General features: G+C 52.0%; 1 protein-coding gene across 3 annotated transcripts in view; it reads left to right on the plus strand.

Annotated features, from left to right (window-relative positions):
• Positions 1–6,335: 6,335 nt before the first annotated feature.
• MAP2K4 (mitogen-activated protein kinase kinase 4) overlaps positions 6,336–13,742 on the plus strand; it is a 106,519-nt gene continuing 99,112 nt past the window's right edge. Inside the window, exon 1 of one of the 3 annotated variants that reach the window (XM_074607131.1) lies at positions 6,336–6,927. In XM_074607131.1, the coding sequence (XP_074463232.1) occupies positions 6,852–6,927 (76 nt within the window). In that variant the 5' untranslated portion in view covers positions 6,336–6,851. Of the gene's footprint in view, positions 6,928–7,199; positions 7,419–13,742 lie in introns of those variants that run through there. The other 2 variants (XM_074607130.1, XM_074607134.1) reach the window with 2 other exon arrangements.

A 13,742-nucleotide genomic window follows, 5' to 3' on the forward strand; every position in this document is an offset into this window, starting at 1 on the left:
TCCACCTACATGTGAGAGGTTTGTGTTTGTTATAGTTAACTTTGGCACCAGGTGTCTGAAAGGTTTTTTTCTCTACCGTAGAAGTAACTAAGCTGACTGAGAGCTGGCATGGCTGAAGAGAAGTAACTGTCTCCAGAAAGGCCTCCTGTTACACAGCAAGAGTGAACACCAACTCCAGGGATCCCCAGGGAGCTCGTCACAAGTGTCTCCTGTCTCACAAGGGCCATGAACAGATGTGGCGCTGGGTGTCATGGCTATGCCATGGCTTGGAAATTTGGTGGTGTTGAAGAACCACAGGTGTAGGGGAGGGACAGTGAGTCAGGGATAAGAGGAGACTTCTTTCTTTTCCTTGCCAAGAGATTGGGATTTAAATGGAAATTTATGTAATGACTCAATGGTCTAGAATTAGTCTTGCATTTATGAAGAGATTCAGTCTTTTTGTGTTGTCTGGAGAACCAAAAGCATATTACTCAGAAGAATAGTGGTGCTTCATCTTTCGCTGATCATTTATGACCAAAAGTGATAATTAGTGATGAACTGAAAGTGGGCCCTTTAGGAATGTTTTATCTACCACATCCACCCCTGAGTCTCTGTCAGATCATTTCTCCCACTGATTTCAGTGACAGCGTAATACAGTCCCCTCAGCCCCCAACAGAATTAAATCTTGCTGAACTGTTATGCAGAGGACGTGTGAATGTGTCCACATTTGTGGAGAGGATTAATGCTCGTCTTCTCCTCTTATGTTCAGCTGAGTCTTTCCTTGAGCAGGTTATGAGAGATGAAATTACTGCAGAGAAAGTCACAGAGAAGTAAGAGCCGTCTTTGTAAATGGCTGCTATTGTTAGAGCTCCGCTGAGTAGGCTTTATGGTTCATAATAATCGTGTTATTCTGTACATTAAACAACTGCTGGCAGCTGCAGGCAGAAAAGCAGGCTATGTTCACTATAACTAAATCCCTCATGACATTTAAATTGATTCACATTCCCATCCTGAAGCCCAGGAAAATTAAACCACTCTCTACAGGCGCCCTTAAGAGTACAACTTTCCTGTTCACAAGCTCTCTGGGAAGGGACTACAGATGCTTAAAGGAAAGGTGGGGAACAACACATTTTGTTCTCTTATCAAACTCAGCCTGACGCATGGATTAGCAAGAGCAACAGTCCAAACGTGCCTGCAATTTCTCAGCGGGTCCCCGTGGAGCCGCACTCCCTCACTGGGGCACCGCGAACTACACCACGCTCCTGGTTGGGGTTTCTTAAGGAGGCAGGACCTCACTGGAGAGCACTCAGCGACATTTGTCTCTGTGCTTTAACCTCTGTCCCCAGATCTTCAGTCCCTTCCCCTCACCTCGAAAGGCGCAGAGCTCTAGTAATGAGCCTGGTAATGTGCTCTCGTGACGAATCACTTTCGTGCTTTGTTTCCAGGCCCAGGATAAGCTTTTGAATGCATTTCTAAGGCAGGGGAGGTATCTCAGGGTAGAAAATGGACATGTCAAGGACTAAAAAGTAACAGCGGTGTTAATAAGAGAGAAGAATGTAAGAGAACAGTGTGTTTTTCATTAGAGTCATTTATACAATAGGAAAGTAAAAGCAGAGAAGCTTTTCAGGCACACCAGTTCTTCTTTGTGTGGGAAACAAAACCCTGAATTACCTTCCGTTTTTTCCAACTGATCTTGTGAAAAGTCAGCTGCAATGGACTCTATGGCTCTTTCATTCATCTGGTCACAAGCCACTGAGCAAACCCATACACCCCCCTGGTTTCTGTGCTGCTCTTTGCCGCAGCACCAGTGCTGGGCTGCAGGTCCGCAGGGGAGACCGCGACTTCTGGAGAGCAGCTGGGAGAAACTGGTGGAGACTGGGAGAGAGGCAGAGAAACAGCCGGACAGGCACGTCCAGGGCCCTGCGTGGGGTGGGACAGGACTTCAACCAAGGGGAAGGGGCTGGCAGAAAGCAGCTCCTCCTGGGCACTTGGGAGGGACAGCACGGAGGGTTTGGCAAGTCTGTAAGTGAGCAAAGTTCAGTGGCACAAGAGCAAGAGAGGGCAAAAGGCCAGTTCGTCTCCTGTGAGGGCAGGGTGGGAGGGAAGGGATTGCTTCACCAACCAGGGCATCAGACGCTGTCTCATTCTCTGCTGCTTTAATTCAAAAGCAATCTGGCCATAGTATATATTTAAGAAATAGAAAGGTTTTTCAGTGGTTGGTGTTCTTACTCTAAAGAAAAGGTCGAGGCTGTTCACTTTAAAGCTTTACCAACTACCACGAGGACTTCCTATCACCACCCCCGCCATGGACAGAGGAGACTTCTCTGTCTGAAGAGAGTCTCCAGCAATACTGCTTTCTCCCACAAGAGGGAGGCCAAGAACATTTAGTACCCCTGAGTATAATTAGAGCTACCTGAAAATTAGTTCCTCAATATTAGGTAAAACATTTTCCCTCCTTACGCCTCTCTGGGGTCTGCTGCTCCGCTCATAGAAGCCCAAGCTTATCGGCAGTTCAGGAACTTCGCCTGTAAAGGCCAGAGGTGATAAAGGCATCTGGAGCACAAGTCTGGTGAGGAGCAGCTGAGGGAGCTGGGGGTGTTCAGCCTGGAGAAAAGGGGGCTGAGGGGAGACCTTCTCGCTCTCTGCAGCTCCCTGAAAGGAGGGGGTAGCCAGGGGGGTCTGTCTCTTCTCCCAGGAAATGGCCTCAAGTTGCTCCAGGGGAGGTTTAGGATGGATATTAGGAAAAAATTCTTCACTGAAAAGCTTGTCAAGCGTTGGAACAGGCTGCCCAGGGAAGTGGTGGAGTCACCATCCCTAGAGGGATTTAAGAGATGTGTAGACGTGGCGCTGAGGGACATGGTTTAGTGGTAAGCTGGCAGTGCTGGGTTAATGGTTGGATTTGATCATCTTAAAGGTCTCTTCCAACCATATGATTCTATGATTCTAAATGAGAGTATTGCAGAGATGGACCCAGCAGCCAAGCTGTGATATTAGGAGAGCCAGGCTGCTTCCCAAGAGCCTGTACCAGAGATGTTACTGAAGCATTGCCAAAGCCACGCACCCCAGTGACCCACTCCATAACAGCACTCATCCTTGTGGACACTGATGGCACTGCCAGGAATGACAGCAGATTGGTTTTGACCAGATCAAAACTGGTGAAGAGGCTCCAGGTGGACAGGGGAGAGCTCGGGGGCTTTGCTGTGTGTCCTGGCCCCAGGACCCTGACTGCAAGTCAAACAGGGACATGTGGAAATAAATGTATGGTTACACAGCTGATAACGCCAAAAAAGCTTTGGTTTTAATTGCCTTACGGAGTGGGTCGGGTGCCATGAGCAAGGGAAGGACAGAGCCCCCCTTACTGAGACGGGGAGGAGCTCCATCTCACCTGATTTACTGACTTTGGGGGACATATGTCTAAAGTGTCTGACAGATTGACCTCCTTCTCATCCTTGTTATAATCCTATATTAACCACCTTCTTCCTACCTCATTAGTTTTATAGAGCTCACCCAAATTGATCTTGTTTATGCTTTGTCAGCTGCTTTCTTTAATCCTAATTTAAAGTCCTTCTCAATTCCCGAAAAAGGTTCTGGAACAACTCGTTAAACAAGGCACCTGTATGCAGCTGGACTACAACAAGGGGACGGACAACAGCCGCCGTGAGCTCAGCAGGAGCAAGTGCTGACAAACCAGCCTGATGTCCTGCTACAGCACGATGTTTTAGGCATAAAGTGAAAGGTAGCAGATGTCATACATGTTGACTTTGGGAAGGTTTTTAACACTGGCTGTCCTGACCCTCTCCTAAGAAGATAGGACCACATGGTGAGTGCAAGACTGGTGAGATAATTGTACCTCAAGTGCTAATTACCAGTGGTTGTCAAAATGGAAGGACACATTTTGATGCCACATCTTTTTTAATTACTTTAGTTAACAGCCTGGATGATTAACACCCATGATTGCCTTATTAAACCTGGAAATTACTGCAAGCTGTGAAGGACAGCAAAAACGACAGAATTCAGCACTAAAGTGACCAATGGGCTGAAACTGACGAGGCAAAGTTCAACAGGTATAACTTCAAGAGTAACCTTTATGACCAGTGAGCAACAAAAATACAACAGAGGGAACAACTTGGGTGGATGCAGTTTTTCAAAAAGGGGTCCAAGGTATAATGGAGGGCAAGCTGAACACCGGGAATGGGAAAGGCACCACACCGGAGCCTACGAGCCAGGAGCGTGCCCTCCAAGACAAGCTGGAGTAATATGCCTAGCTAGGGAGACTGTGCTTCAAAAAATACAAACCAACAGGAAAAAAAAAGTCAAAGAGGGTCAGTGAGGAGGCTGGGAGGCACAGAAACCATGAAGAAAGGCTGAAAGAATTGAGCTGATGTAGTCTGTAGAAGAGAAAGCGGGAACAAGGAGAGGAAGGGAAACATTGCAGTCATGGAGGGCCTAAAAGGTCATTTCAAAGAAGGCCACAGCAAGCAGGACAGGATATAAAGGATTTCAGCTCAGACAAAAAAGCTTAAGTTAGCCTTTCAGATAATGTCAGCATAGAAGTGTGCCAGAACAGATTGCTGAGGGATGGCGCAATCTCCATCACTGGAGGTCTTTAAGAACAGGTTTCACAAACATCTGTCAGGACAGGTAGTGTTGATCCTCCCAGATTTGCAGGGGGAGCGGGATAAGCAGTACGATTTTACCTAATTGTGAGCAAACCACATACAGGTGGCACCAAGCAGAGGTCAGCTGTCAGCTTCTGCCAGTGTTTGCCAGCTGGCGGTGGGTTTCTGCACCATGGCCTGCAAGATGCCAACTTTGGAGCTGCACTGTCGGTGAAGGCAGAAGAGAAGGCTTAAGGAAAGGGAAAAGAAAGGAAAGTTGTGGAACTACGGGTGGGGGGAATGTCTTTTGCATCAAGACCTGGACTGCAACCCCTCCCCAGGAGTTTAACTCTCAGCATTTAAGGCTAGTTTTTCTGGTAAGAGTAAGCAGTTTAATAAGCATCAGGTGGCTTTGGAGCACTTTGGAAAAAAAAGCTGGGAGAAGCCTGGGCGGGTTGGGTGAAGAAATAAGTCTTCACTCTTTCCCCTGGGGGCTGTTTTAGCCAAAGATTTTACTTTGGTCCCCACCTAAGCTACCTTACGGCTGTGCTGCTGCTGTGCCTGACCACGTCCTGGAGCCATGACCCAGACCCTGACCTGGGGACTTGACTTAACCTCAGACCTGCCTCATTGCAATAGACTTGTCTGGAGTCCGGGCTGAACCTGGTTCCTGCCATGGGACCTGCCCTGCTCAGGTCTGGGCTCCTGCCGCCGAGGCTGCTGCCCATCCACTGTTGACCCACTCCGTGCAGAGCAGCCGTCCTTGGTGCTCCCTGGCATTTCGTAGGTGGACGTAGGGTTGGGATCCCACTTTGTGCTAGGTGTTGAGGTGTCCCATATGGGAATACGGGAGGAGAGGATAAGGGCACACCTCCACCGGACATGCGTGCTCATGCTGCTGCATGCCGTGGGGCCTGTGGTCTTTGTTACAGGCTCTGCCAGGCACTGGCACTGATTGTTACCACCCGTGCTGCCCACACAAACCACATTCAGGAAGGGCTGTTCTTGTGGGAAGCTCTGGGTGCAAGTGCTTCCTGCTCCTCTCCAACCAAAGCGATGGAGGGGACAGCTTTGAAAGAGTCAGCAGTGTGCCCAGAAAGAGCAGAGGCCAGGGTGGGACAGTGTAGGGTAGCAGCCTAAGTTCAAACCTAGCAAACAGGCTACTGGGATTTTGGGCCGAGTGGGTGAGGAGGTGATGGTGTTTCCCGAGGCCAAGAAAAGCTGCATCCCTGACAGGGAGGAAGATGGCTTTGCTGGACTAGCAGGAGTTAGGAGGATAGAGCAGAAAGAGGGAGGTTGTCAAGACCAGCTCTGCCCCCTTCGCCCCCTTCTCCCGTCTCCTGACAAAGGCGAGCTCTGCGGAGCATGAGATATTCACTGGAGAGCAGGGTTTAGGCAGAAGGGTGGGCTCCTTCTGTGCCCCAGGGACTACTTCTTGGGTCTCAACCCATTTCCCTGAGCCCATGTGCAGGTGAGCAGGGAAACCAGAAGACTCTAGGACGGGAGATGTTTTCCCAAGCTCAAAGCACAAGAGGAAAGAAAAATCTTGGCCTTAACATGAGGTGAGATAAATAAATATGAGCTGAGCTGGAGGAGAAAGAAGAAAAAAATGAGGGCCAGAAGGGGAGGCAGCTCCTGCCCCAACCCTATTCCCCCCATTGCATCTGCACTTGCACATAAGGTAATGGTTTTGAGCTTCTGGAGGCACATCCAGTGTATGTTCAGGACTTGAGGTATTTGCTCCATCACCACCTTCATGAGAAGCACGGAGAAGGCTGGGCAAAGGAGAAGCAGGGAAAGAGTCTGCATGCTGCTGTCTAGCACTCGGGTGTCCAGCTCTTTCATCAGCGGATCTCAACTCATAGAGGAGGTCATTATTATTTCTGTTACACAGATGAGGAAGCAAGGACTCTCATAGGTGAAGTGACTTGCCCAAATCATGCAGCGGCTGGAAAGAGATCCCCCCGCCCGCCCCCGAGAGATCTCTGGGGGACCCTTTTCGCTGCTCTAATTCCTGGCATGTGCTGTGCCTACGACTAAGGCTGTAAGTTCGCTGGAGTTAGAGGTTGGATCAGAAACAACGCGCTGGAATGAACAGCAGTGGCTAAGGGAGGAAAGAAAAAGCGGAGGAGATCGTTGGTGGCAGAAAGGGGACGATGCCCTGGGCATCATGGAAACCACAGGAGGGAAGCCATGCCCTGCGGTGGGCAGGGAAGAGGTCTCGGGGAAGACATGAGAAGTTTGCAAGTAGCTGCTTGAGTGGGAGGAGAAGTCATGGGTGAAGATGAGGAATCCGATAAAACTGCCTGGACCAGCCACCGGTCCCCAAGGGCCCTCCCGGAGCTCGCAGGTGGGAGACGCGGGAGAGCGGCCCGGGGCTGCCGGGCAGAACGCTGAGCGCTGCGGGCGCAGGGCGCGGGCGATGCCCCCCTGCCGGGGGAGGCCGGGGCGGAGCGGGGCCGGCACCGGGCAGGGGTCTGGGGGCGAGCGCGGCCCCGGGGGCGGCGGGGGCTCCCCGCTCCCGGCGGAGGCAGCGCCCGCTCCCGCCCCCGCCGCAGCGGCTGCCGCAGGGCGCCGGGGCTGCGGGCGCCCCGCCTGGGAGGGGTTAAGCGGCGGCCCCAGCCCGGGGGCGGACGGGGCGGCTGCGGCGGCTGCTATACGGCGGCGGGGCTCTAGGTGTCCTGCCTGGGAGGGTCCCTGCTGCATTGCAGCCGCCGCGCTGCTCCCTCTCCGCGCACACAATGGCGACTCCCAGCCCCAGCAGCGGCTCCGGCGCCGGCGGCGGGAGCGGGCCGGGCGCGGGCGGCCCGCAGGCGCACGCCGCCGCCAGCAGCATGCAGGGTAAGCAGCCCCGCGCTAGGCCGCGGCCCGGCCGGCGCTTCCGGGCCGGGCGGCGCGCCCTGCTCTAGGCCTCGGCGGGCCGGGCCGGGCCCCGACAGCGCGGTCCCCGCCGCCGCTCTCGCCCGGAGAACCGCCCCCCGCCCGAGCAGGGGAGCGCGGCGCCGGCCGCCCTGTGCCCCCGCGCTGGGGCCCGGGCGGGCCGCGGCGCTGGGGGACCCCGGGGCGCGGCCGTGTCCGCCGTCCGGAGCGGCGCTGCCCGTGGGGATCCCGCCCCGGGGTGCCGGGCAGCGGGATGGGCTCGGGCCGGCCCCGGCCGGCCGCGCTCTGGGCCTGCCCCGCCGCTCCCCGCGGCTGCCGCCTCCCGCCGTGCCCGGCGGGCTCCCCGGAAGGAAGGGCGGCCCTGGCCGGGGCCGCCGAGGGGCGCGGAGCCGGGCGCGGAGCCCTGCCCCGGGCGGCGGGGGGAAGCCGCGGGGCGGGACAATGGCCGGCTGGACGCCGCCGCCGCTGCTCCCGGCCGGGGAGGGCTCCGCGGCCTCGCCGGGGTGCCCCGTGCAGGCCGCGGCCGGCAGCATCCCGAGGCGTCTCGGGGGGGACCCGGCCGGAGCGAGGGGCGCCGGGGGCGGCCCGTCCCCTCGCCCCGGGAGGCGGCCCCGGCGGGGAGCGGGCGGGTGGCCCGGCCGGTGTCTGCGGACGCCTGGGCCTCGGCCCCGCTGGGCGGCCAGCGCGGAGCGCCCGGTCCCTCGGTGTCCGTTGGTGTGTTTGTGTGGAGGCAGATGTTTCAGTCCCAGCAGTGCAGCGGGGGACTTGTGGTTCAGTTTTGTTTTATTCTGATGGAAATTTACAGTGCTATGGCAGGGTCACGTTGCCAGGGTTCCCGCCTGCGCCTGGTGATGGTTGAGCAGTCTTGTGAAAACGGTGGATATTTATTTTTCAGAAAAGCTGCAGCTTTCAAGTTCTTCCTTTAAAGTTAGACCACTGAAAAATGCTCTCTGCTTGAGCAACAGTTAAGGCTTCATTAGGCAGGGGTGATGCACGGCTGGTTCTTTTTTTTTTTAATTTAATACAGGGATGGTAATACTGAAGAAGCTGTTTCCCCTGTTTTGGGAACTCTTTATTTTTTTATAGAAGAAGGAAGGTGTGCTCCCTCTGTGAGAGGTGCAGGTGCTCTCAGCAAATAATGTTTGTCACAGTTGTTTGCTGTACTGTGTGTTCTGTCCTGCTAGGACAGACTGCACCAAGACCAGTGGGGACCTGTTCGGGCTGAGAACTGATCATATAAACTAAAGAGTTTGGTATACTTGGAATAAAAAGGTGAAATTTTGCTGTTTGCAGCTTCCGCCATGTGAAGCTCTCGTGTGTGCTGGAATGGAGTGGGGACCTGTTGGGCCTTGGGAAGGTGGTGGTATCCATATTTACAACACCTTTGAAAAACCAGAATCCCAAACCGTCTAAATTAAACACATGGATTAAAAACTTGACCATGATATGCCAAAACAGTTGCAATAAAACAAGAAATAGCCTCGTTGCAGTGCAGTTACATCACTCTGTGTTGCCCCTTGTATTTCCACCTGACCCCTGGTTTTCATGTTAATGACCGTTACCCTGAATCCCGGGTATCTTCAGGGCTGAGAGCTGGTTTCGCACCCTGACTCCAGAACCCGTGATGCCCTGTAAGATGGAGCATCTCCATCCTTTCTCCAGGTGGAGGAAGGGCTGTTGTTTCTGCTGTAATTGGTTTTAAGTGGCTGTTTAAATGTGAATTCAGGACAGGGATGGTTTGATGATATGCAAATGCTTGTGGTGAAAGCTGGTGTTAGGGTTTGTTTAATTTTAAGGTAACAGCTAAGTGTTTGGGTGTTTTGGGAGGAGCTGAGGGTGGGATCTGGAGGAGCAGGTAGCTGTGATATTGGTGGTGAAGGCGAGTTCCTGGAACCAGCGAAGAAACTCCACCCCAGGAGGACAACCCTCTGCTGCCGCACGACCGCCTGTGCAGAGCCGAGGGAGCCTGGGGGTGGGATGGGAAGGGGCTGGATGCGTCCACAGTTTGCCAGCGCAGGCCTGGCTGCTCTCAGAGGTGGCCTTGTCCCCAGCACCTGTCCCATTGATGCCAAGGCAAGCCGAGCTGTCGCAAAGTGAACCCACCAAAAAGTGGTGAGTTGTCCGCAGTTTGGATGCCCAGCGTTTGCTCGTGGTGGGGTTGGGCAGGCGCTGGTGCAAGGGAGGTGCAGGAATGTATTGCTGGGTGGGGAGAAAAGTAGGTAGGGCTGCGTCAGTGTTGATTTAATTGGCTTAAACAGTACGGCGAGGTGGAGCGGGGAAGTCATTAAGCTGGAAACGGGTAATTATATTTTAAAAAAAAAAAAAAAAAGCTTTGCTCAGTTAACTTTCAGCTAGAAATGTTCTCTGACCTGGCTTGTGCAACTGCTGCTGTGAGGGAGGTGGTGGGAGCAGGAGAGGGTGGGACAGCTCTCACCGTCCTGGGGGCCGTGGCGGTTGCTCCTCTGGACAGCCATCAGAGACCGTGAGATTTGGAGGCTGTGCGCGGAGGACGTGTGCTGGGGCGGGCTGGCCGGAGGGGAGAGCCTCTTGCAGGGGGTTCCTGTTTTGTACAGGGAGTCTGCTGCCGGGGAGTTTGGCAGGGGCTGGAGTGGGGCTACAGGAGAGAAGTCTTCATGGAAGTTGAGCGTTTGGAGCTAGGGTAGCAGATCCAGAAGGTCTCTACAGGCCACCCTGTTCTGTTTTTAATTCAATATCCTACAGTGTTTTTGATATGCACAGGCTAAAGCCCTTCCAGGTGACAGTACTGAGACAAAGGGACACCTACCTGTCCTCATGCTGGGCTTAGCGTGCAGCCATGCTCCTCAAGCCTCATGATCAAGCAAGGGGTTGCTTCATGTCTTCTCACCCTTAGTGTTCTGCGTGCCCCACCTTCATGCTCGCGTCTTCTCCTGGCTAATGGCATCAGCTGTTCATGCCCATGAATCCGGGAGGTTCGTTTCTTCCCAAAGGGTCCCCCTGGCCAGTGTGTTGACGGTGCTGTGTTCAAGGCACAGCTGGCGGCTCAGAGACCAAGAAGAGCTGGAATTATAAGTATTGAAAATAGAATCTGTTTCATAATTTTTGAAATTCTTATTTGTTAAGTGAAAACTCAATTCTCTCTGGATGCTGGTGACTGCTGCTGTGAAGAATTGTTGTCCTCCTTAGTTATGTGTTGTTTTAAAAGTCTGGGAGCAGTCCTGTATGTTTAGTGTCCTGGATGTTTGGGAAGTAGGATCCCACTTTGACAGTGATTTAAGAAAAAACAACACCCAAGTTGTAATTGGAGCAATTTTGCATTTTTCTCAATGCCAAAATTAGTAATAGTCTTTACTGCTGACATTATGTAGAAAATTACCATTTGAAGAATGGTGATGTGAATTCTAGAAAAGTAATTCATTCCAAGGCATAGGAAGAATTTTGATTCTATTTGCAACCTGTGGAGTCACTTGTCTTGCTTCCAGTGCCAAGCAAGAGCTGGAACCGCTTATAACTGGCTGTTATGGGTTCAGCTCTTGCGTACGGCATTCGGGAAGACTGGAGGAACTGGGACTTCTCAAAGTACTTGCTGCTTGGTGTGCTCTGGGGTCTTTCAGAAGCAAAGCATATGTACTGTATGTGATGGTTCAGATGTACTGGGTGGGAATTCCCGACCTGTTCAGCTGGAATTTGGGATTTACAGTTCCCTTCACATGTGCGGTCCTGTCTACTCCCCCATTGAGGCCTTTGCCCTCTCTACCCTACTCCAGCCATAACCTTTTTGTTTTGTTTTTGGCAAAAATCAGAGAAGGTCCGTACCTGGTCAGAAAGACCTCTGTGGATACAAGGAAGGAGCCTGGGCTGGGAGGTTGTCCAGGGGTGTATGTCTGAGCGCATCAAGAGACTAACTAGAGTGTCGCTCTCGCCCTTGGATGCTGGTCATCACGTCAGTGATGTTCTGGAGCTGGGAGATGGGTTTCTGCCTACATACGAGGAAGGTACGGGCTCTGTACCTTTCTCTGCCCGATGGAAAAGAGTTTCTGGGAGGCTTTTTGAGAGGTCAAGAATCGTTGTGTTTGGCAGATGAAAGAACTAGTGAGTGCTGTGGTGGACTTTGTTGGTCACTGTGGTCAGATGAATTTGGTGTCAGTGTGTAACCTACGCTGTGTCTCTGGGGTAGTCATAGTTACTTCAGACAGCACTATCAAAAGCAGAATATTACTTGAAACAGTTTGTGGGCATCACTGTGACTGGTACAATCCTTGGCACAGGAATTCGGTAAGAGATGCCATGACTCCTGTATCCTCCTCATCCTGTTAGTGTCACTGCCTTTGTGAGTGCAAGGAGTGACCAGAGCAGCTCCTCTCCCCGCTGCTGGAGGTGCTCCTGGACGCAGGCCTGGCAGGAGGAGAGGGATGAGATGTTGATGCCTCAATATTGAGATGGTGGATCTGCCGGGGCGCAGTGTGGGCACTGTGGACTGTTCTCTCTGAGCAGGAGGCCATAATGGATGGGGAAAGTAGGAGGAGCCCCAGCAAACCTGGTGATTTGCTTAGGGAACCTCAAAGAGGGGAATTCGGGGAACAAGAGGACAGTGGGGAGGTGGAGGGTTGTGAAGCAAAGGGAGCAGCAAGCCTGCAGCAGGTTAGGTATGAAGCAATGTATGAATGGTCTGGTAAAATGAAACGTGATGTAGATAAGAAAACAAGGAAGATAGACAAGAACAAGATAAGAAAAGAGGCGGGGGCTGGAGGGGAGGATTAATCCTTGTCCTCAGTAGGTAAACTACGTGTTATCTACGTATTAATTACCTGTTCTTGTTCTAATGTAGGCAAAGTTAGTTGTATCTCTAGCGGGTGGGGGCTGATTGAATAAAATCAGAAGATGACTGCACTTACTCTTGCCCACAGTGGAATTATAAGACTGGTGTGTGTCAACGTACGCTGCTGGTGCAAGTTGACACTGGCAGATTTGTCAGCTCGATGGGTGTATGTCTACTTGGACACGTCTGCATGTATTCTGGAAGGTAGAGATAGTTGTGCGGTGAGCAAACCGGTGTATTTCAGTTCATTTGTGCCTAGCAGTTTATTCCTGTGCAGCCTCTCTGCCAGGATATGGCTGACCGTATCAGCTTTGTGTTGGAGCCTTCGTGCACACCTGTGGGGGCAGGACTGTATTTGTACGTAAGCATATGTTTTTCCATTTCAGCTTTCCATTTTGGTTTACTTGTAATCAACTGACAGTCCTAATGTGTATGTTTTCCTGGTAAAGGGGCAGCCCAAAATTACTGGTTAGTCTCATCAGATGCTGGGATGCTTTTTCAGTTATTTGATGCTGATTTCAGGGAACTGACAGGAGTGGAAATAGCACCGTTGCCTGTCAAAACGAGGGCTGTTCTGCCAGAGAAAGATGAGTTTTGTGAGGAAGCAAAACAAAAAACAAAAAACAAAAAAAAAAAAGAAAAAAAAATGTGTACTTTACAAACTTGCTTTTGTTGCGGAGTCTCCTGAATTAAATTTATTCATAGTCCCAGTGTGCTTGCAGTGAAGCATTACTTACAGGAGTCTTGTGTAACCACGTTAAGCTCTGCGTGTATCAAACAAACATAAACACCTTGTTAGCATCATACAGCTGGGATGCGATTGCTGCCTTTGAAGTCAGACGTCTTCTGTTGGATTTAGGTTTGATACGATTTTATGCGAGTTGAAAGAAAAATGGAGGTCTGCTTCCCGATGGGAGGAATGGCTGCTGTCTCCTGTGGGGGCCGGAAAGGAAAGATTAATGAGAGGAAGAAGCTGCGTGGGGTGTTTGTGTAGTGCTCTGCCATGCAGGGCAGGAACCGGCGGCATAATGTCCACCCAGGTGTCACTGAAGCACTTTTATAAAGAAAGTACAAAAATCTCTGAATGTATGTGATGCTTCTGGCATCTTCTCACAGGCTGGAGTGGACTGATCTGGACCAACTTTCAAAGGCGCTGGTTGTGTTCCCCGATCTCACGTACCTTATTTAAAATGGATTGCATTGTATTCACCAAGGATACAAATGCCTCCTTAGATGTGTGTGGGTTTTGTTGCCCTTCTGCTGCGTGCTGAGACAACAGCGTCCCACTCAGGCAGGTGGGAATGGCAGCAGCAGGCTTGCTGAAGAAAAGCAGGCTGATTTTTGGCAGTTGAACCTTTTCACTGTGGTTCAGGAGTTGTCACCTTGGGGCGTGAGCTCTTCCATGGATATTCTGGTCAGGATGGATGATTATTGTGGTACGGTCTGGCCTCCTGCTTTGGAGGGATGAACAGATGTTTTGGAGATTC

The sequence above is a fragment of the Larus michahellis genome, chromosome 14, assembly GCF_964199755.1.
Source record: "Larus michahellis chromosome 14, bLarMic1.1, whole genome shotgun sequence".
NCBI classification, from domain to species: Eukaryota; Metazoa; Chordata; class Aves; order Charadriiformes; family Laridae; genus Larus; species Larus michahellis.